At 53.1% G+C, this 26,891-nt stretch overlaps 1 protein-coding gene and 1 long non-coding RNA gene across 2 annotated transcripts; one reads left to right on the forward strand and one right to left on the reverse strand.

Annotated features, from left to right (window-relative positions):
* Positions 1 to 11,936: 11,936 nt before the first annotated feature.
* On the reverse strand, positions 11,937 to 16,741 carry LOC144332182 (uncharacterized). The gene is made up of 3 exons (XR_013399989.1): positions 16,543 to 16,741; positions 14,036 to 14,530; positions 11,937 to 13,685 (listed from the first exon to the last, which is right to left on the reverse strand). It is a non-coding gene; the product is annotated as an uncharacterized LOC144332182 (long non-coding RNA).
* On the forward strand, positions 16,225 to 26,887 carry ALX3 (ALX homeobox 3). Its single transcript, XM_001099295.5, has 4 exons — positions 16,225 to 16,606; positions 22,000 to 22,316; positions 25,286 to 25,414; positions 25,807 to 26,887. Exons 1-4 carry the CDS (start codon positions 16,330 to 16,332, stop codon positions 26,113 to 26,115), a joined length of 1,032 nt encoding a protein of 343 aa, XP_001099295.2. The 5' UTR covers positions 16,225 to 16,329; the 3' UTR covers positions 26,116 to 26,887.
* Positions 26,888 to 26,891: the final 4 nt, after the last annotated feature.

Here is a 26,891-nt window from a genome sequence, read left to right on the forward strand (position 1 = left end):
CTCTCTCTCCTGCATCCTTCACATTCACTCAGGTTTCTGCCTAAGTTCCTGACATACATGTCTCATTTCCCCAGTGGTGTGGATGCTGCACAGCTCCAGGGTGGGAGATGTTTGACTGACTTAGGCATCCATCTCAGTGCCTTCCCACAGTAACGTTCCATAAATGTTTGAGGAAGAAAGAAAGGTCTTCTGATGCTCCTTAGGACGCTGTGTCTCCAGGAGAGCAGCTGGAACCAATTTGACCTACTATGACATTAGCATGAAGTAGTTTATATACAGCAAACTGTCACCAAGCAGAGAGAATGGAAGGGGATCCAGGAAAAGGAAGAGTTGGTGAAAAGAGACATCTAGGGCCCCAGTGGTACCACAGCTGCATGCACAGGATGGGTCTCTGGCCCTGTGAAAGAGTCAAAGTGTGGCTGAGAAAGAGCTGGCAGTAGGGGTGGCGGGAGAGACAAACGCTAGAGGAGGGTCTCATCCTGCAGTACTTGAGCTTGCCGCCCACGCCTGCTTCCCGTGCCTGGCAGGCTGGGACAGAAGGAACTGGTTCCCTTTTTCTCCCCCAGAACATCTGGGGCTGCATCAAACATAACGATCTGGTAGAGAAAATTGTTATAGAAATATGTAACTGTGAGACGTTATCAAAGGCGTTTTTAAAGTCCCCTTCCAACCCCCAGCCGGGTGGAGGGGACTGGAAATTGGAAAACTGGGAGACAATTACAGGACCATCAAAGTGGCCGAAATTCAATACAATCTTCAGGTTTAAGTATGGCTAGCAGACCCCTGCCCCAGCCCAGAAGGCTGCAAACTCACTGTTTAAAAACCAAATCAACAGCATCATCAGATCCAGGTCTGGAGCAAACAAACGGCGCCCACAAAGGCTTCCCCGGATTTTCCTCGCACTGGGGAAACCTGAGAAGCAAGGCCCTGGGGAGGTGCCTGGTCTTGGGGAGGCTCCCAGCTTCCAAGGCTTCTATCCTTTCCTCCCTCCCCGTAGTCTGGGCTGGGGTTCTTTATCTCTTCATCTGTCTTGATGCATTTCTTCTCCCACATCTTTTTGTACCTTCTCTTTCTCCATTTGTCTCTTCTCCTGTCCTCTTTTTCTAACAGTATTCCATCTTTCTGTCCTTTTTCTGTGTACTGTTTCCCTCTCAGAATCTTATTTTGTGAATTTCCATCCTTTTTGTGTATTTTAGCATTGTATCTGTCTTTATATTTTGTATTCTTTCTCTGTCAGCAATAACCGTTTTTCCTTGGCCTCTTTTCTGCCCTTTTTCTGCTTGTGAATTTCCTGCAATTTCAGACTGTGGAAGTGGTGAAGCTCCTCTTCAGCTGATTTATTTACCAATAGGAGTCCTGGGTATTTTTCCCAGGTGTCCACCCATCTAGGGACCCTTCTCCCAAGGTCCATCACCAAGAACTGTCCATTGCCTCGTTATAACTGTGCCAGCACATGCAGGCACGGAAAATAGACATAGCTCTGCAGGCATGGAAATTTGTCAGGAAGGGTGGAATTCTACAGGACATAAAACTGATAACACGCAGAAAAAGTCCACAATTTACAATTCTTTTTTTATGTGGGATGAAAGAGAATATAATTTTGCTACTAAAAAAATTCTCCACGTTAATCCTCAAGATGTGAGGTTTTATCTCCACTCACATTTCTTATGGCCATAACCTTGAAGGCTCTGTTAGACTGCAGGTTTACAATTTAGAGAGCCCACTCGCACATCTCACTGGAAACCCAGAGGAGTTTCATTCCGTCCTGCAAAAGTTGTCGGTGATCACGCGAGGTTAGAAGAAATCTCCATTTCGAGTCATTCGCCTTGAAGAATCATTTTGAGAAAAGAAAGGGAACCACCACGTATGTTTCATCAGAATGGACTCGAGAAAACGAAAGCACACGCAGGCCCCGCGCCGCACGAGCCCTAGGAGGGCGCGGGAACCCGACGGAATGCGGAACGTCGCTGCTCTTGCAGCTCCCTACGGCTGGCGGCTGCGACCATCGTGGGCCGGGAGTTGTGCCGGCGGGTTCCGGGGGGCCCCCACGGCATCCGTCGTCTTGTCCTGCCGCCCATCGGACAGTCTGTCTGTCTTTCGTGGCCCCGCGCGCCCGCGCTCCCGGCTCGTGCGTTTCTTTTGCTTGCTGCCTCCGGCTCGGCTCCCGGCAGGCCTGGTCGCGCGACGGGCACCCAGCGGTTTGCTATCAATTATCCAGGCCCCAAGTTCAAGGGCACTGCGTGCATTTCCCTTGCGTGCGCCCGGGTCCAACTCAGGCCGCAGACTGCGGTGCTCCAGCCTTTGGACCCGGCTGGAGAGAAGAGCGCGGTGAGCGGCCGCGAGCTGGACTCCTGGGGCTCCACGAGCCCCGAGGCCCCCCAGCGATCCGGGAAGAAACCAAACGCCTGTTCCCTTTGATCTGGTTTTATAGAGACTTGAGGTTGACATTAAACTTCGCATGCTTACCAGCTATTTTGATCTTTTATTCGCATTTTGGGAAGGAGTCACCAGCGCGGCGAACAATCCCTGCGGGCTGGCAAGGGTGCGCAGAGGGACTCGGGCATGGGGATCAGCGCCCGGCCACGCGAGGGTGCGGGGGCGACGCAGGACGCACCCCCTTCCCCATATCCACACTCAAGTCCCGCTCTCCCCACATACCTCTTTCTGCTTCCCCTACACGGGCCCCAGACCTCTCCGCAAAGAGTGCGCGGGAGGCCGGTGCAAGGTCGCGGCGTGACGGGGAGACTAGGGAGCCCGGAGGCACAGGGTGCGAAGCGGAGAGGAGCTGGCAGCCGCCGCCGCCACAGCCGCCGCTTCTGGGCCTCCCCTCCGCAGTCCCCGCACCCACGCCGAGACTCAATTACTTTCAGGTGTGGACCACTTAATAAAATAAATCTTCCGGGGCAGGAGGCAAGTTTTTAGGGGCCAAACTCAAAGCAGCCGGTTTCTAATGAATAAAGAGGGGCTTCCCTAAAAATAGACGGTTTTGGCGGAGGGGAACCTAGGTTGGGGAACGGGGAGTGTCTCTTCCTGAGGTGATACTGTCACTGGCTGGGTGGGGAGGCCCGGAGAGACTTTCTTTCTGTCGCTTTCCGACTCTCCTTGTCTCTGTCTCCAGCCATCTCTGTTCTGGAGTACATCAGAATGGAATCAACCGTTTTTGCATCGAATCACCATTAAACCAGCCAGATCCTCTCCAAGCGGAGACCCAGTGAAACTGTAAAGCTCTGTCTTTCCCTCACCTCTTTCTCTTTGTTTCTCCTTCTCCTCCATCATCCATTGCCCAACATTCTCTTCATCTGAGGTTTCCAAACCCGGCTTTGCAGTACTCCAGGGAGCCTCTAATTTTCTCTGGGGCTTTGGGAAATGCTCAAAATGAAATAAACTTTAATTGACTTTAATTATTTAACTGCAAGTTATAGACCCCTGATTGGGCAGGGGAAGTAGAGAGGATGTTGGTGAATCAAACAAACTATCCCAGGGTGTCACAGCTCCCTGGAGGTGAGGAATGCTGGCTTCAGCATTTCGGGGCTCAGGAAAAGAAAACCAAGTTCCCAGGAGAGTGGGGATCTAATTTATTAAGATTTGGAGTCAAGGAAGGCTCTCACTGACAAGAGGGACTGGCGACTCTGTCCTACCCTGGGCTTTCTCCCACACCCCCTTGCTAACCATCTCCATTCCAGTTTTTGGAGGATGAAGGGAGTGGGTTTCTTCCTTCCCACCACATATAAAAATCCTTCAGTAAGGTCCAGTTACACTGGACAAAGCAAACTGCTTCCTTCTCCGTTTGCTAGAAAATTCAGACCACGACACAACTTTTGTATGAATTTCTCAGGAATCAGAACTGATGTAAACACAGTCTATTATGGTTCTGCTCTTTTTTAGAAGAGTTACTCACCCCAAAGTCTCAGAGGGCTCCTCATGCCTCCTCACACAGCCAGGTCTAGGAAGCTGGTGGAGGGCAACTCACTCTGATGCAGCATCTGACAAGGGCCCACAAGTTTCCTGTGCAGAAAACAAATCTGCCCCATTAAAGTGTTAATCTGTTGGGGAAAAGACTGATGCAATATTGGAAACATGCTGGGCCCACTGTGAGAGCCGGAAGAAGAGGCAGATCTTCCCAGGAAGGCAGCAAAGGCCAGTGGGCGAAACTATTCCTGCCACATCCACCCTCACTTGGCCTGATAAATTAAGGGAGGGATTATTGACCAAAACATCTGCACAGAGCAAGACTATGGTGCTACTGATGTCATTACAGGGAGAGCATCTGGGGACAGATAGGAGAAGATGGTACCACTGTCTTGGGGAGCAGCCAGGGAAGCATGACTTGTCCACCTGAGCTTGAGGCCAGACTGGAAAGGGACCGTGTAGCTACCAAGTCCACTAAAGAGCCTGAACTTTAATGGAAAATAATTCCACAGTTTGGGTCCCAGCGACACTACTGATCTAAGTAGCTGATTAACAAATGGAAAATATATAAACCACACAACAATTGCCTCTAAGAAAAAATGTATTAAAATCCCCCCAAGTTATTTGCAAAATAAATAGCTGAGACCATATGGGTGAAGGGGAAAGCGGCTGTATCCTAACTAGCTGTGTGCTCTTGGCAAAAGTTCCCTTCTAGGCCTCTGTTCCCTCATTTCTAAGTGAAGATGGCAAACTAGATCAGCGGCTCTCAAACTTTAGAGTACATTAAGATCACCTGGAAGCAACTTGTGACAACAAGGATTGTTGGGCCCCACCCCAGGGGTTCCTGATTTAGTAGCTCTGGGGTAGGGCCCAACAATTCGCTTTTTTTTTTTTTTGAGAAGGAGTCTCGCTCTGTCACCCAGGCTGGTGTGCAGTGGCAAGATTTCTGCTCACTGCAACCTCCACCTCCTAGGTTCAAGCGATTCTCCTGCCTCAGCTTCCTGAGTAGCTGGGATTACAGGTGCCTGCCACCATGCCTGGCTCATTTTTATACCTTTAGTAGAGACGGGGTTTCAACATGTTGCCCAGGCTGGTCTATGAACTCCTGACCCCAAGTGATCCACCCACCTTGGCCTTCCAAAGTGCTGAGGTTACAGGTGTGAGCCACCTCACCTGGCCACAATTTGCCTTCCTAACAAGTTCCTAGCTGTTGCTTCTGCTGCTGGCCTGAGGCCTATACTTTGAGAACCTTTGGACTCGATGATGTTTAAGCTCCCATCCAGAACTAACATTTTGTTCTATCCCATGCTCCTCTATTTCCCCTACACCCCCTGGAGTGTTTAGAGCCAAATATGAGAGGACCGATGTTTTTACACCCAAGCTTGTGCCCCCTGTCATCAATGCAGAATAAATCTTTCAGCTGCCCCACAGAGACTGGTCACCCTGCCCACTGAGGGATTCTTGACCTCTCAGGGCAGATATTCCAATTTGACCTCCTCCTTCAGCTGGCTGACTACAGCGCCCAAATCCTCCAACAGTGGCTAATGCTGGTTTTCTTTTATGCTAAGCGTAGCTGGGCCTAATCCTAGCTAAATCCCAGGCAGGCCTGGTGTGTAAAGGGCTGCCTTCAGAAGGGTTGGCAACAGCCCAGGGTACATCTCCGGGCCCCTCAACATGGCCTAGTATCTGCCAAACACTTGCCCCAACACACACAAACACACATGTGCACACACACATGTTCGCATACACACACATGCACACAAACTTCCCCACATACAGAGCACTCAGTTGTCAAGAAAACTAGTTTTACTTTGATGTACCTCTTGCCGCACATTTGTTTCAGCTCCTCTCCTGCAGCCACAGTTTTATTTATCTTCTTGGCATGGGTTCTTAGGATACTTCCATTCAGACAACAGCAAAACCACTCAGCTCCACTGTTTTATGAAGTTTATCAAACAGCAAAATATCCAGCATCTTTGTCCAACGAATCTGGTGTGAATGTGCCCACAGAGCTGCTTTTCCCCAGACGTCCCAGGGACTGTGTGTGGTTACAAATAACCTCCCCTGTGAGGACCCTGCACGATCCAGAGCTTGCCTGCTTCTTACTGCAAGGGGCCCCCAAAGCAGATGTAGGGCTTCAAGTCATCTCCCAAATAGGGAGACACAGACACAGATACTCCACGCATGTACATGCTCTGTTTGCACCCCACTAACAGAGCCCCCCTCTCCCACAGCAGGCTCGCCTCCGTCTACACCTCCACTCAACTGGCCTGGCATAGGGCTGTCCCAAAGACAGGAGCCACTTCTAAAATCATCAATGGGCAAAGCCAGTGGCTCACACCTGGGTGGCGGATCACTGGAGGTCAGGAGTTCAAGACCAGCCTGGGCAACATAGTGAAACCCTGTCTCTACTAAAAATACAAAAATTAGGCCGGGCGTGGTGGCTCAAGCCTGTAATCCCAGCACTTTGGGAGGCCGAGACGGGTGGATCACGAGGTCAGGAGATCGAGACCATCCTGGTGAACATGGTGAAACCCTGTTTCTACTAAAAAAAATACAAAAAACTAGCCAGGGCGAGGTGGCGGTCACCTGTAGTCCAAGCTACTCGGGAGGCTGAGGCAGGAGAATGGCGTGAACCCGGGAGGCGGAGCTTGCAGTGAGCTGAGATCGCGCCACTGCGCTCCAGCCTGGGCGACAGAGCGAGACTCCGTCTCAAAAAAAAAAAAAAAAATACAAAAATTAGCCAGGTGTGGTGGCACACATCTGTAATCCCAGCTACTTGGGAGGCTGAGGCATGAGAATTGCTTGAACCTGGGAGGCAGAGGTTGCAGTGAGCTGAGATTGTACCACTGCACTCCGGCCTGGGTAACAGAGCAAGACTCTGTTTTGAAATAGAATAGAATAGAATAGAATAGAATAGAATAGAATAGAATAGAATAGAATAGAATAGAATAATTATCACTGCTTCAATCCTAAAGTTTGGGACCTACGTGGAGAGAGCCACCGCCCCACCCCGTTAAAGCGTCCACGTGTTTCATAGCTTCCACAGGAAGAGTCAAGCAGCCACAGGCCTGGTCTTTCCCTTACTCCTCATCTCCCTTTTCTTCGTGCCAACATCCTGCTTGCTTCCCAGCAATCATCCCAATCCCAGGGGTGGGCTCTCTCTCTCTAACCCCATTTGGGGCCTCTCAGCCTAGGCTGGGGGTGGCTCATGCTCTCTGAGGGACAGGAGAGCCAGCAGCCTGGCCCACTCTCATTTAGTACTTAGTATGCCCAGTGCTGTCCCAATCACAGGATTCCTGAGCCTGGAAAGTCTACTCTGAGCCCTCTACCCTCTGCTCCTTTAAAGAGATCCCCAAAGTCCAGAGAGTAGCCTGGGGCTTTGTAGATGCCCTGAGTTTTCAGTTCACAATACTGGATGAAGAACTTCTTCCTGCATAGAAATCTGGCTGAGAGGTTCATGATGTCCGCTGGAGACATGCTATCCCTTCCACTGATGCCAGTGTGGGGCCTCTGTGGCCCCTATTCTCTGGGCTGCTGGTCACCCACACACATGCCCCCATCCCACCCGGATCTGGCAATAAGTCTGGTCATTACTTCCCTCTAATACCTCTTCCCTCCAGGCATCCCTCTCCATTCTCTTGACCACATATCTGTGCAGGCCTTTGTCACCACACATCTGAACCAATCCCTTACCTGCTGAGTGTTTCCCCTTCTCTGCCACACCTTGGGCAAGTTACTTACCCTCTCTGTGCCTCAGTTTTCTCATCTGTAAAATGGAGAAAATGGTACCTCCCTCCTAAGGAGTTTAAAATTAAATAAAATAATGTACTTAAAGGGCCTGGCCCCTGGTAAGTGTTCAACAAATATAAATTATCATTTACTGTCATTATTCTGGTCAAGCTACCAAAATTATCTTCCCAAAGCACAGCTCTCATTCTCCTGCTACATAACAACAGCAGCAGTAATAACACTCACACTTATCGAACACTTACTACAGGTCAGGCCCTGCCCCATGTGCTTTTCAACACTCTTCAATGGCTCCTCCTTGCCCAAAAGAAAGTTGGCTGCATTTTCTGCACCTGCCACATTTTCGTCTCACCCTGTCTGTCTGTCTCTGCTGCTGTCATCTCTGCTACTCCTTCACAGAACCCCCAGCTAGAGGCACCAAGCTCCCTGTGCTGACGCCCCAGGCCACTTCCCAGGGTCAGCACCGGCCTGCCTCTCCATCTGTCCCCACTGTCCTGGCCCTTGGCGTTTTCTCAGGCTGCAGCTCGCAGACCTCTGAGGATTCTTTGCGAGGGGGAATGGCCCTTTCCCTTGGTCCCAAAGGTCATACAGCTGGGACTCCAGCGATTGGTACTAACATGCTCATGACCACACAATGGTTTCCTTCTCTACCTGAAAGTGACCTGGGAGTACTCTAGCCCCTTCCTGCTCACATTTGCCCCTCAGCAAGGGCAGGCCGTCTCATGCTTATTAAATGTCTTGTATTTCTGGGTAATTGTTCATAGGTCCAAATCTTGCTTCCCCAGGAGAAAAAAAAATGTAGTAAGAAGGATCCACCTAGGCTGTGGAATGGAGGCACCTTTTTAGCCCCTTCATTCTGCTGAGCACAGTCTCTGCCCCACTGAATGCTCAGATCTCCTGAATGGCAGGAGGAAAGGAAGGCACAGTCCTTGTCCATCTGAGATGGCTCAAGGCAGCATGGGACTCTGGCAAAGGTGCAAGTCTACTAGGCCACCTGCCTGAGGTCCCTCCTGGTTCAGTCATTTAGGAGGAGTATGACACTTTGGACAGTTTGCTTAATTTCCTGAGTTCTGTATCCTCATCTGTAAAATTGAAATAATAATAGCTACCTCCTAACATAATTATATGAAATTTTAAAATGAGAGTGACCAGTTCAGACCTAACTTATGGTGGGCTCTCAACAACATCTCCCTTCCCTGTCATTCAGTTCAAGGTCTAAGGCCAGGGTTCCCTTTGGTGAGCTAACAGCAGAGCAAATACGGAATCCTAATGCACTTCTCATAGCTCTCCTCTGAAAAGCACAGAGAAAAGGTAAGTAGGTTTTCCTTCCTCTTCCCAGATGAACTGAAAGACCTGAAGCACCCCTGAGGTCAGCTCTCAGTACTGAGGGAGCCCTCCAGGAGTTTGCCTGCTATGACAGCCGAACAGCCACAGCATAGAGAAAGCCAGGACACACCTTGGTCCAATTCCAGGGTCTCCCCAGTCTTTCTCAGGATAGGCAACATGACTGTCATTGCCCAGTAATTATTTGTGACAGTTGTGAACCTTTGACTCCTCTTAACCCATCAAGATAGCTACTCCTGACCCAATAATTAGCATTAGAACCTTGCCTTTGAAGTCAGGCCACTTGGATTTGAATCCCAGCAGCACTTATCCGTGGTGGGATACGGGGGAGTTTCTGAACCAGTAGTCGGCCTCCAGGATGACCTTCAAGGGGCCTCACCTTGTATAATCCTCTCTCTCGTGCTAAAGTAGAGCCAGCCAGTGTGACCAGCAGACTACGGCAGCAGTACTGGTGAGTGAGTCAAGGCCAGGCCATAAACAGCACTGCAGCTTCCACTTTGCTCTCTTGGGCCATTTGCTGTGGGGCAAGCCAGCTACCAGGTGGTGGGGACACTCAGTCAGCCCTGGGGAGAGACTCACGTGGAGAAGGATGGAGGCCTCCAGTCAACAGCCTACACCAACTTGCCAACCATGTGAGCAAGCCACCTTGGAAACAGGTCCTCCAAGCCCAGTCAAGCCTGCAGAATCCTGTAGCCCAGCCAAGATTTAACTTGCCGTCCTAAGAGACCTCAAGCCAGAACCACTCAGCCAAGCTGCTCCTGAATCTCTGACCCACAGTCACTGCCTATTGTTGTTTTAATCACTGTGTTTTGGGTGATTTGTTATGCAGCATTAGACAACTAACACGCAGTCCAATCTCAGTTTCTTCATCTGTAAAATGAGAATATGAACACCAACTTTATAACACTGTAAAGATTAGATGAGATGGTGTTTTCCTGGCACATGGTAAGTGTTCTGTAAATAGTAGATTTTATCATTATTACCTACCCTCTACCTCTCCTTCCCTGGAGACTCCAGAGGAGTCTGGAAGCTGGGCAGAGGCCCTTCTACCCTCTTATCTTGTTTTTCTTTCAGTTCCTTGTAAAGTTCAGGCCCAATCTCCCTCCTCTCTCTTCCTCCAGTGTAGGAGCAGACCCTGGGCTGGGGTAGATGCTTCTGTATGACATGATGAGGAGCTCCTTCCAGAACTCTGAAGTGGGTTTCACTCACATTTTTCAGGGTGTTCAGTGGTGTGTGTTTGCATTTCCTTTGAAAGGCTCCAAATGTGATAATTACATACTTATTAGCTCTGTAAAATAACAAATCTGGAATCTGCACTCTGGAACCAATGGATTTCCTGGTGAAATGAGTTCAAGGGGTGCCCTAGCCAGCATTCCCTGTAAGAGTCAAAATATGGCTACAAAAGGCCTCACAGACTGCACCGCCCTGCCCACGTCACTCATCTCTGCCCTATCCATTCAATTCTCCACCTTGTGACTCCCAGCAAACAAACGTGCTTTCTGTTGTTCTTCCTGGAGGTGTTCTTGTTTTTGTATTTTCTTAATGTATCCTGCTGGTGTGGGTCCTGGGTCCCCCCTTTAGAGTAGGGGTGCTTCCCTGGGCCTGGGGCTTCCTCCGTATCTCCCACTAGTGAGTCGGTACTTCAAGCTGTGCTTGGCAGACACTGCAGACCCAATGTCTATAGTGCCATTCTCCCCACCCCGGAGTTTAGTCTCTAGATTCTTGTGGACTTTGTCTCTCTTTTCCCACCCCAACCTCTCTTCTTTCTCCAGGCTCCAGGAATATTCAACAAATTGAGTTCCCTGAGCTTGGCTTCCTCGCTTTCACTCTTGGGCCATTGTCTCTGGAATGCCCTCTCTCTCTGCCCCTTAGTACTCCTCCACCCAGGCACCCCCCACTCAACTTTCCAGATTCCCAGATTCAAACTTAAAGCATTCCATGACCAGCTGCCTCCAGCCCAAAGCTGGGACAGCTGCCCTTCTCCTAGCTCCCAGGCCCCCTGTGCTCTCCCACCCTCAGCACAGTCACACTCCATGGCGTAAATGCCTGTTGCTTTGTGTCTTTCTTCTGTTATCTGGAAAAGCCCTGGGAGTAAGTGGTGCTCTCTCAGGATCTGTTCTCACTGTGCGACCCCACTATCTGGCACATGGCAGGCAGTCAATAAATGCTTGGTGAATAAAGGAATGCACAAAAATTAATCAAACTGTTAAAATTGCCAAAAAGTCTAACCTAAAACAGAAGGGTCTGTTTTATATCAAGAAATAGTTCATCAAAAACTCCTCTACAAAACTGGGCGTGCTGGCTCATACCTGTTAACCCAGCACTTTGGAAGGCTGAGGCAGGTGGATCACCTGAGGTCAGGAGTTCGTGACCAGCCTGGACAACATGGTGAAACCCTGTCTTTACTAAAAATACAAAATTAGCAGGGTGTGGTAACACATGCCTGTAATCCCAGCTACTCAGGAGGCTGAGGCAGGATAACTGCTTAAATCCAGGAGGCAGAGGTTACAGTGACCCAAGGTTGTGCCACTGCACTCCAGCCCGGGCAACAGAGCGAGACTCCATCTCAAAAAAAAAAAAAAAAAACTCTTTTACAAAATGACTTCTCTATGGTCCATGCCAGCACTCGCCACAGAATCTATTCACCTTCACACAAAGGCAACAGGTCAAACTCAGGTCTACCACAGAAGAGACACAGCTCCACCTCTCTGGCCCCTCCCTCCATTACAACCCAATCTCAGTGAGCTGGGCAGAGAGAATGAGCAGAAAACCATAGGTTCAGTGGTGAATTCAGGCTCAAGAAACATGTGTATCATTCCTATCACATTCATTCCCACAAAGCTGGAGTACAGAACCATTTCTTCCCATTTTCGCATAAGAACCTGTAGCACAGAGAGGTTAAGTGTCTTTCCCAATGAATCAGATCACATCAATGAAAGAGAAAAAACTTCCCAGAAATTTTACTCCAAAGCAGACTTCAGCCTGGGTTGTTAGAATCACAGCCAAGGAGTCTGGGTGTCTACAACACAAAGTTTTTTTCTTTTCTTTTCCTTTCCGTCCCCTCCCCTCCCTTCCCCTCCCCTCCTCTCACTTCCCCTCCCCTCCCCTCTTCTCTCCTCCCGTCCTCTGTCCTCTCTTCTCTCCTCTCTTCTCCTCCTCTCCTCTCCGCTCTCGCTCTCCCTCTTGCTCTCTCACTCTCTCTCATCATGGGTGAGCAGGAAGCACCAGACCCACAGGTTTATTTACCATTCCTCAGCCTGACCTTCCAGGAAGAATGTCACTAATGAGAAACAATCTTCTTGGGTTCCCAAACCCAGAATTTTTATATGAATCAATTTAGGATTTCAGTATCTAAACAGGACAAACATAATACCAACTGTCTTTCCTTTGAAGGAAAAAAAAAGCAACTGAGTTTTCCCTGTCGGAAAGAAGTTTTGTATATGTCAAGCAAATCTCAGATCTGAGGTTACCTCTTTCTCATCGTGCGGATCCCTTCTGGAAATCCACTGGGGGGGAAAGGAGCGCATTGTCCTTCCTGTGGTGCAGGCTGAGGGAAGTAGAGAATGAAAGGGAATGTGGTGCCGTGGCTGATGTTTCTCTAAATGAAGAATTGACCTTACAGTTGAGGCCCAGAGCCAGAAACTCTTCTCACAAGACCAGATTCTACTCTAATTCACATCCAAATGATGATTTTCTTCAATGTGGATGAGACACTTCCATTCCAGCAAAGTGTAAGCACTGTGAAGGCAGGGATCACATGTCGTGTGTACCACTGTATCCTGGTACCAGCAAATGGGGATCACATGGTAGGCTCTCCTATTAAATGAATGAATTAAACATTCAGCCAGTGTAAAACAGCTAGTAAGTATCATTTCCATTTAAAAGATAGCTCTTCTCAGCAGATGGAGAGGGGTTTTGTTCAGTTTTTTCATTATAGGGCCTGGAATTATCTGGATCTTGCCATCCACTCATCTCTTACTCCACGGACAATTTTTCAGTAACAAATGCTGTTATAATTCAATTGGTTATTGAACAGCATGAATGGTGAACTCACAAATTATCTTGAAATTCTGCCCCACACCTGGCTGTGTTGGTCATAAACCTCTCAAGTGTTAAGCACTCTGTTTCACTTGGTCTCAGCTTAGCAGAAACCACCCTCCACCTACTGTACCAGCGGCCGAAGCTAGGCATGTGAGTCTCGACAGATGTCATCTGCTGATCGTGAAAGCAGCAGTGCAGTGTCCTCAGGCCACTCTGGCCTCAGCCTTCCTTTCCGGAAGGAGTCCCAGCTTTCTCCTTGGGAAAATGAGGGTGCACAGTGGAAGATTTCAGCTTCGTTAACTAAAGAAGGACTGAGGAGTCATGCGGAGTGGGGGACCGTGGATCTGAGTATAAATTCTGGTTCTGGCACAAACTGGCACAAAAGAGCCAAGAAACCCCATTTGTGCCTGAACAAATGGCTCCCTCCTGGCCTCAGGCTCTTTCTCTAGAAAACAGGGTGCCTATTTCATTGAGCTGTGAGGATTAAATAAAGCAATCTTAGACAGGCATGGTGGCACATGCCTGTAATCCCAGCTATTTGGAAGGCTGAGGCAGGAGAATCGCTTGAACCTGGGAGGCGGAAGTTGCAGTGAGCTGCGATCATGGCCACTGTGCTCCAGCCTGGGCAACTGAGACTCCATCTAAAAAAATAAAATAAAATAAAAATTAATAAAACAATGTATGTAGAATACATGAGCTAGCACCTAGCACACTGTAGATATATGTGTTAGCTGTTGTTTTTACCTATAATATGAGGGCCTTTGTGGCACTCCATGATCTCCCAGCCTCCCTAAGAAGGAAAATTTATTAACTCTGAGATTGCTGTTTTTGAGTTGCTATGCACCTGCTCCATCAAACTCTTTCCAGACCACACAGAGATAGATAAAAGTTTGCATAAATGGCTTAAAAGACAGTGGAAAAGTCTCCTCCTAGTGTGCTGATTTGTGTGGTTCTGGAAGAAAACTCTCCCAGGAGGGGCAACTCCACTTACCCACAAAACTCCCATGTAGTCTAGGGTTTTCTCTCTCTTCAGTTTAATTGGTAACACCATCCCAGCATGGAAATTGGCTCTGTTCAGAGAGTGGGAGCATGTCAAGAGAAACTTCTGGGCTTGAAAGTGGATGCAGGTCCTTGCATCTCTCTGCTCAGCTCCAGCCTTAGGCCCATTCAGTCTGAAGTCAGAAGCCTTCTACCTAATCAGTGATGGAATCCACTGGAGATGGTAATCATCCACCATCTGTTAAATTAATATAGTGCATCAAAACACGAATGTGTTGCAAATATCCTACTTCCATGTGTGGCCCACCTTTATGATGAGAAAACTGAGGCTCAGCAAGGTTGTCATGGGAGGCAAAGACTCAGCCTTTGATTCAGGCTGCCTTGTTTAAATTGTTGGTGACATTTTCCTGGGTGATATTTGCATCCTCCACAGTAAACTGCTTGATAACTCTGTTGAATAGAATAGGTATCCTGAATTGACTTCCTCCTAGAAAGTCAACAATATCCAATTTCACAGGTACAGGCAAGAGAGAGAGAGAGAGAGAAAAAAAAAAAAAAAGATATCCAATCAACAACTATTGAAAAACCTTATTAATGGGCAAAGGTGATCGATTGAAATTGGTTGCCCAGAGCTGGATCCACTAGATCCTGGAGAAAGGATCCCTCTGGTGAGGCCAGAAGGGAAGCTTAATTTCAAGTCAAACCTCCCTCTTGACTAGAAATACCAGCCCCAGGTGCTCCCATCTCTCTGGCCAGTCTGCATTCCGTGATTAGGGGCCCTAATGGCCATAATGCCTCCAATGTGGTGTTGAAACCAATAAGGCTTCAGAGAAGTTATGGTATGTTTAATAACGGCTTAATGACTCCTTGTGAGATGCAAGGCTTCTGGTTCCTGTTTGGTCTTGATTTACAGCCCAACTCTGGCTGAGGAGCCAAGAAACCCCTTCTAAGCCCCCAGCGGAAGAGGGAGGTGTTCACACCAGGACTCTTGGATTCCTTTAAAAATTGAGAATTCAAATGAAATACAAATGATGTTGACTCTCCACCTCTCTTGCTAGTCTCGGGGGCATTGAAAATAAAAACAGTTTAACCCAGCCCTACAGGCTCCTCAATCCATGGGAAGCGAGCAGGGTCCTCGGCTCCTTGGGTGTTTCTCCCCAGATCTTAGGTAGGGTGGTGGTTATTTCTCTTTTCCAAAATTCTAAGCTACTGCTCTAATCCTGTTTCCTTTTGGCTGGGGAGGCTCAACTCTTAGAAGATGCAGTTCTACTCTCACCCCTTCTGAATCGTCAGGCCTGAGGGAGCACAGCCCTGAGGCCTGCAGACAGTCTCTCCAGTGGATCCCCAGACACTTGGGTCATCTGCCCATTGAAAGGCATTCACTCCAAGCTGCTGCCAGAGGAAACACCAGCCCTTCTGCTCATCCTCCACCTGTTCCAAAGGCTGCCCCCGCAGGACACTGGTCAGTCCTGAGCTGCCGGTGGGAGTCTCCTGTCTGCTCTGGCCCTGCCTCTACTTCTGAAACACACCTCAAATACATAGAAAGACCCAGAGTTGTTTGGGCCCGACCTCCACAGTCAGATGAGGACACTCATGATTGGCTCAAGGACCCATAGCTAATGAACGATAGTGTCCAGGCCCAAGCTCCCCAGCACCCCATTCCCAGCTTAGATCTGCTCCCACACAACACTCCCAATAGCTCCTTTCACTGTGAGAAACAAGAGATCTCTAAGGGAGGTGTTTTTTTGCTGAGGCAACATTTTGTCCAGCTCCCAGTGGAGACCTAGGTAAAATTGCAGCCTAAGGCCTGCCTGCCTGCCTGCCCAGGCCCTCATCCCAGGCTGATGTCCGGAGTCCAGGCCTAAAAGTGTTTGGGGGGGATGCCCACACGGCCTCACCCCTCTAGGGGCAAGAGCCTCTAGGCTGGATATCAGGACCACGGGTGTGCTCTGAGCAAAAGACTCACCTGGATGGGTAGACAAAGGGATTCCGCCCTAGAGAGGAGGCTGCTTCATCCTCTCCAGAGCTGCCTGGGACTGGGCTCTGGGTGAATGGGGGGAGGGGGTTCCCGGGCTCCGAGGGGTTAACCCGCACCGGGCCACACGTGACGTGGATGGTTCCAGCATTAAGTCAGAGGCGCGGCCCCCTCGCCTGCCCCCCGCCCCCCGCGGCGCGCGCCGCTCCCGGGGGCTCCGCGCCCCCGCGCCCAGGTCCCTCCCCCTTGGCGGGCGCTCACAGGCCGCGCGGGCAACGCGAGCCCCGGAGGCCTGTGTACCCTGAGCCGGCATGGACCCCGAGCACTGCGCGCCTTTCCGCGTGGGGCCTGCACCCGGCCCCTATGTGGCCTCGGGGGACGAGCCTCTGGGCCCGCAGGGAACCCCAGCCGCTGCGCCTCACCTGCACCCCGCGCCGCCCCGCGGCCCGCTGCTGACCCGCTTTCCGGCCTGCGGGACCCTGGAGCCCTACCTCCCAGAGCCGGCCAAGCCGCCCGCCAAGTACCTGCAGGACCTTGGGCTCGGCCCGGCGCTCAACGGCGGCCACTTCTACGAGGGCTCCGCGGAAGGTAACGCGCGGCGAGGGGCGTAGCGCGCAGCCCGACCCTCTCTCCTTCTTCCTTACCCGGGCCCACCCGGGCCTTCCTGCTTATCTCTCCCGCTCGCCTATTTCTCAACTTTTTGCCTCTCTCGCCTTTCGCCACGGCTCCCACGGAAGCCGAGTTGGCGCTGGCCCGGGTCAGGCAAAGGCCAGGGCGGGGCGGGAGGCTGAACCACCGTTCCTCGGCGGCGGGAATGGGAGGCGGGAGGTCGAGGGAAGGTGCAGTGGCGACGGCCCGGGGTCCAGTCGGGGCCGGAAAGCAGCCGGACCTGGGAAGGAGAGAGCATGCTTTGCCGAAGTTGGACTGGAACTGCCACCTACCCCGAAGCCCAGACCGGGCCGAGGGCTGTGGAGCCACACTGAGACCTGACGAAGAAGCGCGGCTTTTGTGTCGGGCGCCCTTTGAGGGCCCTGAGGCTGGGCCTCGACCTAGAGTGGCCAAATCGGGGTAGGCTGGGGACTGAGGCCTGGCCTTGGCCCACCTCTCCTCCCCGGGCCTATTCTTCACAGGAAGGGTGCTGCCTGTGCGCTAGACTGGCACAGTTTGGCCGCGACTGGTTGTGCAATGCCAGGGCTGTCCTCAAGACGGAATAACTATTCTTATTTCTCATACTAAGCTGGCCTCCCTGCCGTTATGCACGATGATAGCCGCCCTTCTGGCAGTCTTGGCTTCCCTGCACTGGATCATCACCGCTGGGCAGTCAGGAGCAGCTCTGGGCAACCTAACCCCCAGGCGCCGCGGGCTCCCGGGCCGGTGCCCTGTGCTAAGGCCGGCCGAACTGCGCCGGCACCCGAGAATGCGCCTGAAGGCAGGGGCCTGGCAGGCTGATGGGCAGCTCTGCCACCGTCCGCCGCACCCTGTGACCTGTAAGGCGTCTCGACGCCCAAACCGCACCTACCTTATCTGCGCTGCCATATCCCGCAGCCTAGGCCCAGAGCTGGATCCTCCAAGATCCGCCTCAACCCCCTGCCGCCGCCCGGCTGGCGCCTCGCGGGCCTCCACGGAGTGGCCGGGCATCTCCAGCTTTCGCCCAGCCGGGGCGGTGGGAATGTGTCGGGGAGGGCGGGGAGGTGTGTGGGGGTCAACGGAGGAAATGAAGGAGTCCGCGGAGTTTCGTGTCTGTGCCCTTTGAAAGAGGCTCTCCTGATAAAAACCACAGTTGGGACTTAATGAGAAGCAGTTGGCCTGGCTCCTCTGATCCCAGCCAGACTGCAGCGGCCGCGCAGCGCGGTGAGCACCGCCAGGAACAGGTACCCGGCCTGGCTCAGCGCTCCGTGTCGGGCAGGAGCCACCCCCACCGGGTCCGCGTCCCTGTTAGGCGCCCCGCACCCGGCACCGACCGCTCGGGCTCCCGTACCACACCGGTGCCGCGCGAACTGCAGAGAGCGCTGGTGGGGAACGAGCGGCCGGGAGGAACCCAGCACCCTGGGATCCGACGGCAAGGGTGTCCTTGACAACGAAATACCGAGAAAGAAAACCAAAGAAAGCGAACAACAACCAAGAAAAGGGGAAGAGAAATTGAACAAAACAACGGAGAGCGCGGCGGGAACGAGAGGGTAAATGGCAGTGGGCGAGCTGGGATGAACTGAAATGAATAAATGAGGAACGAACGAAGAAAAAAAGCAGGAGCAAGATCGAACGAAACGGATAACTAGAGAAGGGTAAAAGGACAAAGAGGGAGGGAGCAGACCAAACAAAAAGGAGCATGTTTAAAGCGTGGAATATATCAAAATGAGAACAAGGGGGATAAGAAAATTAACGATTTCAGTTGAGCGGAGGACAGGCCAGACGAAAGGTAGGTAGGCAGGCAGGTGCGAGCAGAGCCTGGTAGAGATCCTGGCGGCCGCTCGCCTGTGGCGCTCCGGCCGGTGTTGGACGGGTGGCCAGCGTCCCTGCGGCAGAGCGGACCTCCGCGCAGCGCGGCGCGGTGGAGCCTGGCTGCTTGGGGACAATCAGCCCCCAGGGCCGCGCAGCCTACTCTGTGGGAAGTGGCGGGCGAAGAGGGAACCCGCCTTATTTCTCCGTTTTTAAAATAACCGGCTCGGAGTGTTTCCAGTCCATACGAGTGAGCGTGCAGCTGCGTCCCATCTGCGGCGCGATCTTTCACGAGGCTGGGCGGTTGCGCGCCCCAGAGCCTGGCGCACCTCGCCCCTCTCCCGCCCGCCGCCCGCCGCCCGCGCAGCCCCAGGCCTCCCTTTGCTGAGAACGCCCAGCCCTGCTCTGAACCCAGGCTGCGTACTGGCGCTGCCAGCTACTCTTGCGCCCTCCGCGCTTGGCTAGTCTGTCCCGGAGTTTGGCTCTGACGTCGAAACACGCCCTCGGCAAGCGACTCCTACTAGAGTTTTGCCCGCTGCCGCTGAGGCCCTCAGCCGGATGACCCGGCCGACCGCCGTCGTCGAGGAGGGAGTCCCAAGTTCTTAGACCCGGGCTGAGGCTTCTGGGCCAAGGCTGAGAACCCCCAAGAAGGGAACCGAGGCCTCACCGGGGTCCTGCCCCCGGCTTTTATGTCCACGCTGGCTTTGAGTCTTCGGCGGGAGCTGCAGGAGCCTGGGCCTCAGTGAGCTCTGCAGGTCGCGTAGCGACCCCACAGTGGCCGGAGGAAACAGTGCGGCGTGGAACAAGGCTGCGGCGAAATGTGAAAGCTGAGGCTGGTCCCGCTGCCTCAATGGATGCCTTCCGTGGGGACAGTGGAGCACTCAGGCCTGCTGCGGCCCTGCTTCCTGGCTGCACAGTGGCTTAGAAGCAGCTGCTGGTAGGGGCTCTGGCACTCCTCCGGGTGAGGGGTGCTCAGGGTGCGGCAGGCCTGAGAGCTGGGTCAGGGACAGAAAGCTCCTTTACTACGTTAAAATGCTCCTGGCTTTCACGCCCAACAGCTGCTGCTGTGGTCCTGCGGCAGGCAGGAGACGCCCCAGCGCTCAGTCTCAGGCTGTCTCCAACATGTAGTACCCCACCTTAACCACCCAGTGTCTGGATCAGGTGCAGTGACTCCTCTGCACAGCCCATACACACCTCATATGTGCCCCATCCTCAGCAGAGCAGCCCTCTCTCCTTTACAAGCTTAGGTTCAAGCTGCTGGCTGCTATTCCTGGCCTGTCTTTCCTGGCTTCCGCCTTCCATTTATCCCAGTTCTATCCCTTTCCTCTTCTGGGCCTTGCTCCTCAGGAGGCTGCTCTGTATTCTCTGAGGAGTGTTCCTCTCTTCCAAAGTGGGGGGATGCCACCCTCCCTCTTTTGTCCTCCAGGTAGATGAAGGAGATTTCAGGGCAATGACAATGAGGGAGAGAGCAGTTCTGTGGTCCCCTGAGAGGGCTGTAGACTGGGAAGGCGTGGGAGTTGGGTAAAGGTCAGCAGGCTTGGCCTCTTCCTTGGGGAAGCTGTTCTGAGAAGTCCTACTGCACTTTCATCCCTTGTCCCTGGCAGCTTGGTGGCTCAAGGTCAGGAACACAAGTCCCAGGGCCCCAGATCTGGTCACTTCCTCTGGGCAGGTCCTATTGAGACCCAAGAGGCAGAAGAGCAAGCCCCAGGGCTTTGGAGGGCCTCTGCTGGGATGTCAGTACTCTTGAACCCCAGCCTTGACCCTCAGCCCTGAGCTACCCTCACCCCTTTTCTGCCTGGAGTCCAGCACAGCCTCCCTACGAACCCAAGACACCAAGACTCTTCCTTCTCAGGCTGAACATTTCCATGGCCTGCTGTGTGTTTGTGTGTGGTGGTGGTGGCGGCGGGGATGGGGGGCAGATTTCCCATTCCAGTGTCCCTAGTCTTCCTGATCATTTTCAAATATTTTGTTCAACTTCTGTGAGTCTTCCTTCCTAAGCTTCTATCAAATGGAACTGCCCCTAAACCGGAAATGTGCTGGCCGAAGAATGGAAGTCAGGGGACTGGAACACCTGAGTTGTGAAGGATGGGCTACCTGTGTACAGGCTGGGCATGGTCTAAGGCTAGGTAGCCCTGCCTGACTCTCCCAGTCCTCCAGGACCTCCAGGACACACACTGGAGCTTATTTCATGGCCTGGGTAGTCCTGGAAAGTAACTGACCACCTTCCAGCTGAGGGGCACCCTGCCTGATTTGTCCTTCGCAGTGCAGACAGGGACTCATCAGACCCAGATCCTGAGAGGCCCATTCCTCCAGTCCCATCCTCCCCCAACCACAGCTGTGATCCCAACACCAAGTCCTGGGAAGAAACTGCCTCTTGTGCCAGCTAGCTGGGTCTCCTCAGGGCCAGGCCTCCACTGGAGATGGGCCCAGAGCCAGGCAAGAGGCTGTGTGAGTCAGTGGGGCGTCTTTGTGGCGTCTCAGCTGCCATCCCAGTGGACTGTTGAGGAGGGATTTCATGGGGACGCTGCTAGGGGTCCTCGCCAGAGGGAGAGGGCGTGGGCAATCAGGGTGACCTATTTTTCACCATGCTTCGTCGGTCGATCTGCCGTGGTGAGGCTCCGCCAAGTTTCTGGAGTGAGGGTTAGCACGTCAGAGTGGGGCTGCTGGAAACTGTTCCAGTCTGCAATCAAGTCCTTCCCTGCCTATTAAACACAGGCAATGCGGGAGCAGTCAGAAACTCCTGAGGAAGGAGGGGGTGGGCAATGATGGGAATGATGGGGACAGGGGGCTGTGCCCTGTTGTGACACTGGTCCCCAACTCTCCTTCTTTGAGCACAGCCTATCTCAGCTCTGCTTCTCTATAGATGGAGCTTAAGTCCTTGCCCAGACACCACAATTTTAGGAGGAATGGAGAGAGGCAATCCCTCTGGAAACTTCTTTGTCCCATCATGCCCTTCTTACACCAGAGCTGGGGAATTTGATATTAACCTGAGACCGGGGGTTCAGAGAATAAAGTTCAGCCAGACCAGCCAAAGGTGGTCTGAGCACCCACGTCCACTGCCTGCCTGGCTCTGGGAGCAGTGGTGTGGGCATAAGGGCCTGGGAACCAAGGCCTGCAGAGTTAGGAACAAGGAAGCACTTTCTGGCAGGAGTGGGAGATGTCAACCATCCCATCCTCACCCTGCCCTCTGCCCCCATGCTTGGCCTTCCCAGGGTGGTGGTCCTGCTGCGGCGCCAGTCCTCTCCCGTCCCTATGGAACGCACTACCACAGAGCACTTCCCCGAAATGAACCCCACTCTGGCCCCAGCAGATCCGCCCAGACCACAGAGCACATAGTTCCCCAGGGCCCCCTCCCCAGCTGGAGGCTCAGCAGGCAGGCCTCTAAATGCCAGGCTCCCATGGAGGGTGGCCGCCTGGGAGGACGGGAAGGGAAAGGAAGGGGGAGGCGGAGACTGAGGCGTCAATGTTCTTCCCCCTCCCTCCATTCCAACCCACAAAAGCCCCTGGTTCAGTTGCCATCCTCCTTTCTGTGTTCTCCATTGCAGCTGAGGAGAAGGCCTCCAAAGCTGCCAGCTTCCCCCAGCTGCCCTTGGACTGCCGAGGGGGCCCCAGAGACGGGCCCTCTAACTTGCAAGGCTCCCCAGGCCCCTGCCTGGCCAGCCTGCGTCTTCCTCTTTCCCCGGGACTCTCTGACTCCATGGAGTTGGCCAAGAACAAGAGCAAGAAGCGCCGTAACCGCACGACCTTCAGCACGTTCCAGCTGGAGGAGCTGGAGAAGGTCTTCCAGAAAACCCACTATCCTGATGTGTACGCCCGGGAGCAGCTGGCTCTGCGCACAGACCTGACCGAGGCCCGGGTACAGGTGAGGGCGCTGCGGGGATGGGGCTTTCTGGCTGCCTCTACCACACAGTGACCAGACCCTGGAAGGGCTGGGAGAGGTGGGCACTGGTGCCTCCCAGAGCTACCTTTCCCAGGGGCCTGCCTCAGCCTTCCCCTCCTGGCTCACCCTCACGTCCAGCTCTGCTGCAGCCACAGGCTCTTCTGGCCCAAACTGAGGCTTCTGCTTGGGTGTAAGGGCGATGGCCTCTGGGAGCCATCACCTGTGTGGGAGTCCTAACTCTGCCACTTACTGGAGGTGATTTGGGGTATGTTAATGAATCTCTCAGTCTGTTTCCCAGTTCAGGAAAAGGGAATGATGGGACTGGCTGCGTAGGGACTACCTTGAGGATCACAGGGATGGCCACATTTTGGAAGCGGTGAAGTGCTGAATACACATCAGGGCTGCTCCTGAGGTGGCTGCCTAGAATGGGAGGTCTCAGCCTCCTGTCGGGAGGTCTCAGGGTCAGTGATTCTCAAAGTCATCAGGAGCCACCGACTTTGGGTCCCTGCCAGCGCTCAGACCCTGGCTGGGAAAGGCTGACTGGGAGCCCTTCCCCACCCTAACAAACTCCCCCATGGAGACTAGGCGCCAGGGCTTCCCAGAGGGGCTGTGGCCAGTTTTACATGAGGGGAGCCCAGCCTGTGGGTGGGTAAATGCTGAGAAGGGAGGAAGGCAAGGGAAGCCCACATCCAAGCATGTTGGAAGTGTCAAAGCACATGAAGGTGGCAGGCAGGCTGGGGATGGGGAAGGAGTTTCAATAAAAGTCTGGCCCAAGAGGAAGATGGCCATTCACTGGCTTGCATTGAACCGGCTCAGTCATAGCAGGCTTCCCGATGCCAAGCAGGAGGCACTGGGAGGGGTGGGTTGGAGTTCTGGGGAAAGGTGAGGAGGTGACCTCTTAGGCAGAGGAGTCTCTCTCCCACCATGGAGGAGACTTAGCAGGAACGAAGCTCATGCTATCTTACCCTGCATGGGGCCCTTCCAGATACTCTGTGAAGGCACTAGGGCAGGAGACAGTCCTGGCAGGATATGGGGACTGGCAGGCCAGTCTATAAAGAGGCCAGGTGCTGTCATCTAACAGAGAAGGCCCTACAGCTGCATCCAACAAGATGAGAGAGACTTGGGCTATTTCCCCTTCTCTGCTGAGTCCTCCTGCCTCCCTGCTCCTCCCAGGTGGCAGCCAAAACAGACTTCCAAGACTGTCCCCCAAGACCCCCAGGGGCTGAGTCATCAGGGCAAAAGGCCCAGCATTCAAGGCAACCCCACATGATATAAGCCATGGGAATGGACCATGGAGTTACCTCAGCGGGCCTCCAGGGTGTGGTCTAACCAGCTCTTCCTGAAGCAAGTGTTTGTGGGAGGTGGAGAGCACTTCCTCTGCTCCTCTCCTAGGCCTTTTCAACCTGAGAGGGTGCAGGAGTAGCCACAAGGCCCTCAGCCCTAGTCTAGAAGCTCCCTGAAGGACGGAGACCCTAGAGTAGGAATGTTTTCTCTGGCAGGAGCATGAAACCCACCCATACACCCTGCCCCATGGAAAGGAAGAATGAGACTACACACCAGACAATGCAGAGGGCAGGTCCAGAGCCCAGGGGAGAATGGGTGGTGACAGAAAAGTGAGTCCCAATAGCCAGATTCACTGGCTCCAGGCTCCCTCATCCTCCCACAGGGAAGGGAGAGCAGAGAAAGGAAATCCAGGCAGCTGGGCAGGTGGGGGTGGCCTTTTGCTGCCCTTGCTGCAGGCCTGCTCTGTTATCTTGGCAACCTGGGAGCTAGGAGGATGGGGTATGCACAGCCCCTTCACTGTTGGTGCCTTACCTGCCTGCATGAGTAGGAATGACCACAGGGGCAGGGAGCCTGAGAGGCTGGGGTGGGATTTCTCATCCCAGCTGGGGTAGACGGATTACTGACACACACACACAGAGCTTCTGTTGTGACTCCCAGCTAGATATCCCTGGAAAGCAGGGGTTGTTTTTGTTTGGCTGGTTTTATTTTGACATTGTTAAATTTAGCTTAGAGGCTGACACATGAATGTTGATTAAATGATAGAAATACAAAACATATATACCAATACACTTAAATGTAACAGTCACAGCACATATACCAAACAACAAATTCATCACAGATATGTACACAGATGTGCACAACACACAGATGTGCCACCCTTATCTGCCAAGGGCTCACAAATAAATGGGAGAAACAGATTCCAAAACAGATCATGGTAATGGAATGGGGTGAGTACAAAGAAAGGTCCAGGGTATTTTGGAAGTCCTGTGGAGGATGCCCAGCATGGATGTATATGTTGAGGGGATGAGTAGTCCAGGAAGAGAAAACCTAAGCAAAAGATGGAAGGAGCAAGATAGCAGTGTGTTTTGGAAGAGCTGGGTGGGAGCTTGGGAGGCAACGGGAAAGAATCTAATGTGTTTGCCTGGGAGGACATGAGGCTGTGCAGAGAGGCAGGGGCCTTATTAAGAAGCTATGCTCTGGACCAAGGTCTCCGGGGAATCACTGAGGGTTTAAACAGGACCATGACCTGAACAGAAATGTCTAAGATTCCTTGGATGCTATGAGGTGGGTAGCTTGGAAAAGGAGATGAGGCAGGGAGACTAGAAACCCAAAACATGTGCACAGTATACCCAGGAAGTACCTAGGGCCCCTGAGGCCCACAGACGCCCCCACAACACCCTTACTAGACACCAGGCTGGAGGACCAGAGTGACTCGACCTAGAGAGTGGTAGCTGGAGGCCCATGGGGCCAATTAACCCGCTTTGGGTTTGGGCCTCTCCCAGGCTTCCTCCCAGGCTTCCCTGGCCTGGATAACAGTGTGGATTAACAGTTGAGATCCTCCATCCTGGAGCCTGCTCCCCATCCCACAAGAGGACACAACCATCAACTATCCCTAGCAGGCTCCTCTCCTCAAGGCTGCCCTATCACCCCCACCAACCTGCCCCCAGGTCTGGTTCCAGAACCGCAGAGCCAAGTGGCGGAAGCGCGAGCGTTATGGGAAGATGCAGGAGGGGCGGAACCCCTTCACCGCTGCCTGTGACATCTCTGTGCTGCCCCGCACTGACAGCCACCCTCAGGTAAGACCCCAGCCCTACCTGAGCCAGGGCCTGGCAGGGTCACCAAAAAGAATATGAGCTCTGGCCTGAAGAGACCTGGAGAGCGTCAGGGTTCTGTATGACGGTGGGTATACCACTTCACTCTTCCTCTGCAAACCGGGGCTCTTGCCTGTCTCCTGAATGACGCATGCGGAACACAAAGGAATCACAGAAGAAAATTTCATTTTGAGAACAGTGGCAGGAGCCTCCTGAGATGCCACTGCCAGTATTGGGGGTGGGAGGGGGTAGATCTGAGCCAAGTGGAGGTTTCCTGGAAAGTTTCTGGGGCCCCAAGGACAAAGAGAAAGCCCCCGGGTAAGGAAGTGAGCTCCTGAGGCTGCCGGCTCATGGGCCTTCTTTCCCTCTCTTTTCAGCTGCAGAACTCCCTGTGGGCCAGTCCAGGATCCGGGAGCCCTGGGGGCCCCTGCCTTGTGTCTCCAGAGGGCATCCCCTCCCCATGCATGTCTCCATATTCCCACCCCCATGGGAGTGTGACTGGCTTCGTGGGGGTGCCAGCCTCCTCTGTGGCTCACCCTGGCATCTACTCCATCCACGGCTTTCCCCCCACCCTGGGGGGCCACAGCTTTGAGCCCTCCTCAGAGGGTGACTATAAGTCTCCAAGCCTCGTCTCACTCAGGGTAAAGCCCAAGGAGCCACCTGGCCTTCTGAACTGGACCACGTGATCGGTAGCATGGACCTGCAGAATGAGCTGCCCACCTCCTTTTCCATTCCCAGCCGCTCCCAGCCCACCCCTGCCTGGACACCAGGGAGGAAGGACCTCTGCCTCCAAGCCCCAGATGGTTCTGGAGGCCTGTGGGAACAGCTGGCACTGTCAGCCCCGAGCAGGGAACACGTTACAGGGTCTTTTCTCTTAGAATAAGGTGGGGCTGCCTTGGAGAAGGGGCTTCAAAGCAGCCAGGACTCTTCCTACCACAAACTGAGTCCCCTCACCTGAACTCTGGGCTGCAGGCAGGGAGACACTGCCCTGCTGACTCCAGACTTTGTCCAAGTCTGTTGTCATCTCTCCAGCTAAGACAGCTTACTTGGCTTATCGTTCAGGGAACCCAGGAAAATGGGAGGAGAACGCAGAGTGGACTAGGGGAGCTCTTCATGATGAGATGGAAACCAAAATGGAGTCTCCCATGATTGGGTAGAGTCAGCCCTGCTTCCCCTCCCCACCAGCAGGGGGCGCGCTGGCATCTGACACTAAGGAGGGCGTGAACGCCAAAGTCAGCATAGACTAAGGCACACTGGCTCCTCAGCTCCAGCCACCTTCACTCCTGCCCTGTGCCTGCACTCCCAGCATGCCATGCAGTCATCTTCCCCTCCAAGGGGGCAGAAATTCCACCAGAAATCATCACATATTTGGAATCTCTTCCATGGGACCAGCCCAGAGCTATGCCATGGAAATGATACTGGATGTTGGTCAGAATAAAATAGATTTCCACAGACTGAGATC

The sequence above is a fragment of the Macaca mulatta genome, chromosome 1 (genome assembly GCF_049350105.2).
Source record: "Macaca mulatta isolate MMU2019108-1 chromosome 1, T2T-MMU8v2.0, whole genome shotgun sequence".
Lineage (NCBI taxonomy): Eukaryota > Metazoa > Chordata > Mammalia > Primates > Cercopithecidae > Macaca > Macaca mulatta.

What these genes read in the sequence shown, in the direction of transcription:
- ALX3 (XM_001099295.5), top strand. Translation starts at nt 16,330, where the DNA reads ATGGACCCCGAGCACTGCGCGCCTTTCCGCGTGGGGCCTGCACCCGGC. An exon ending in CTACGAGGGCTCCGCGGAAG is followed by an intron (nt 16,607 to 21,999) that starts GTAACGCGCGGC and finishes TCTCCATTGCAG; the next exon opens with CTGAGGAGAAGGCCTCCAAA. An exon ending in TGACCGAGGCCCGGGTACAG is followed by an intron (nt 22,317 to 25,285) that starts GTGAGGGCGCTG and finishes ACCTGCCCCCAG; the next exon opens with GTCTGGTTCCAGAACCGCAG.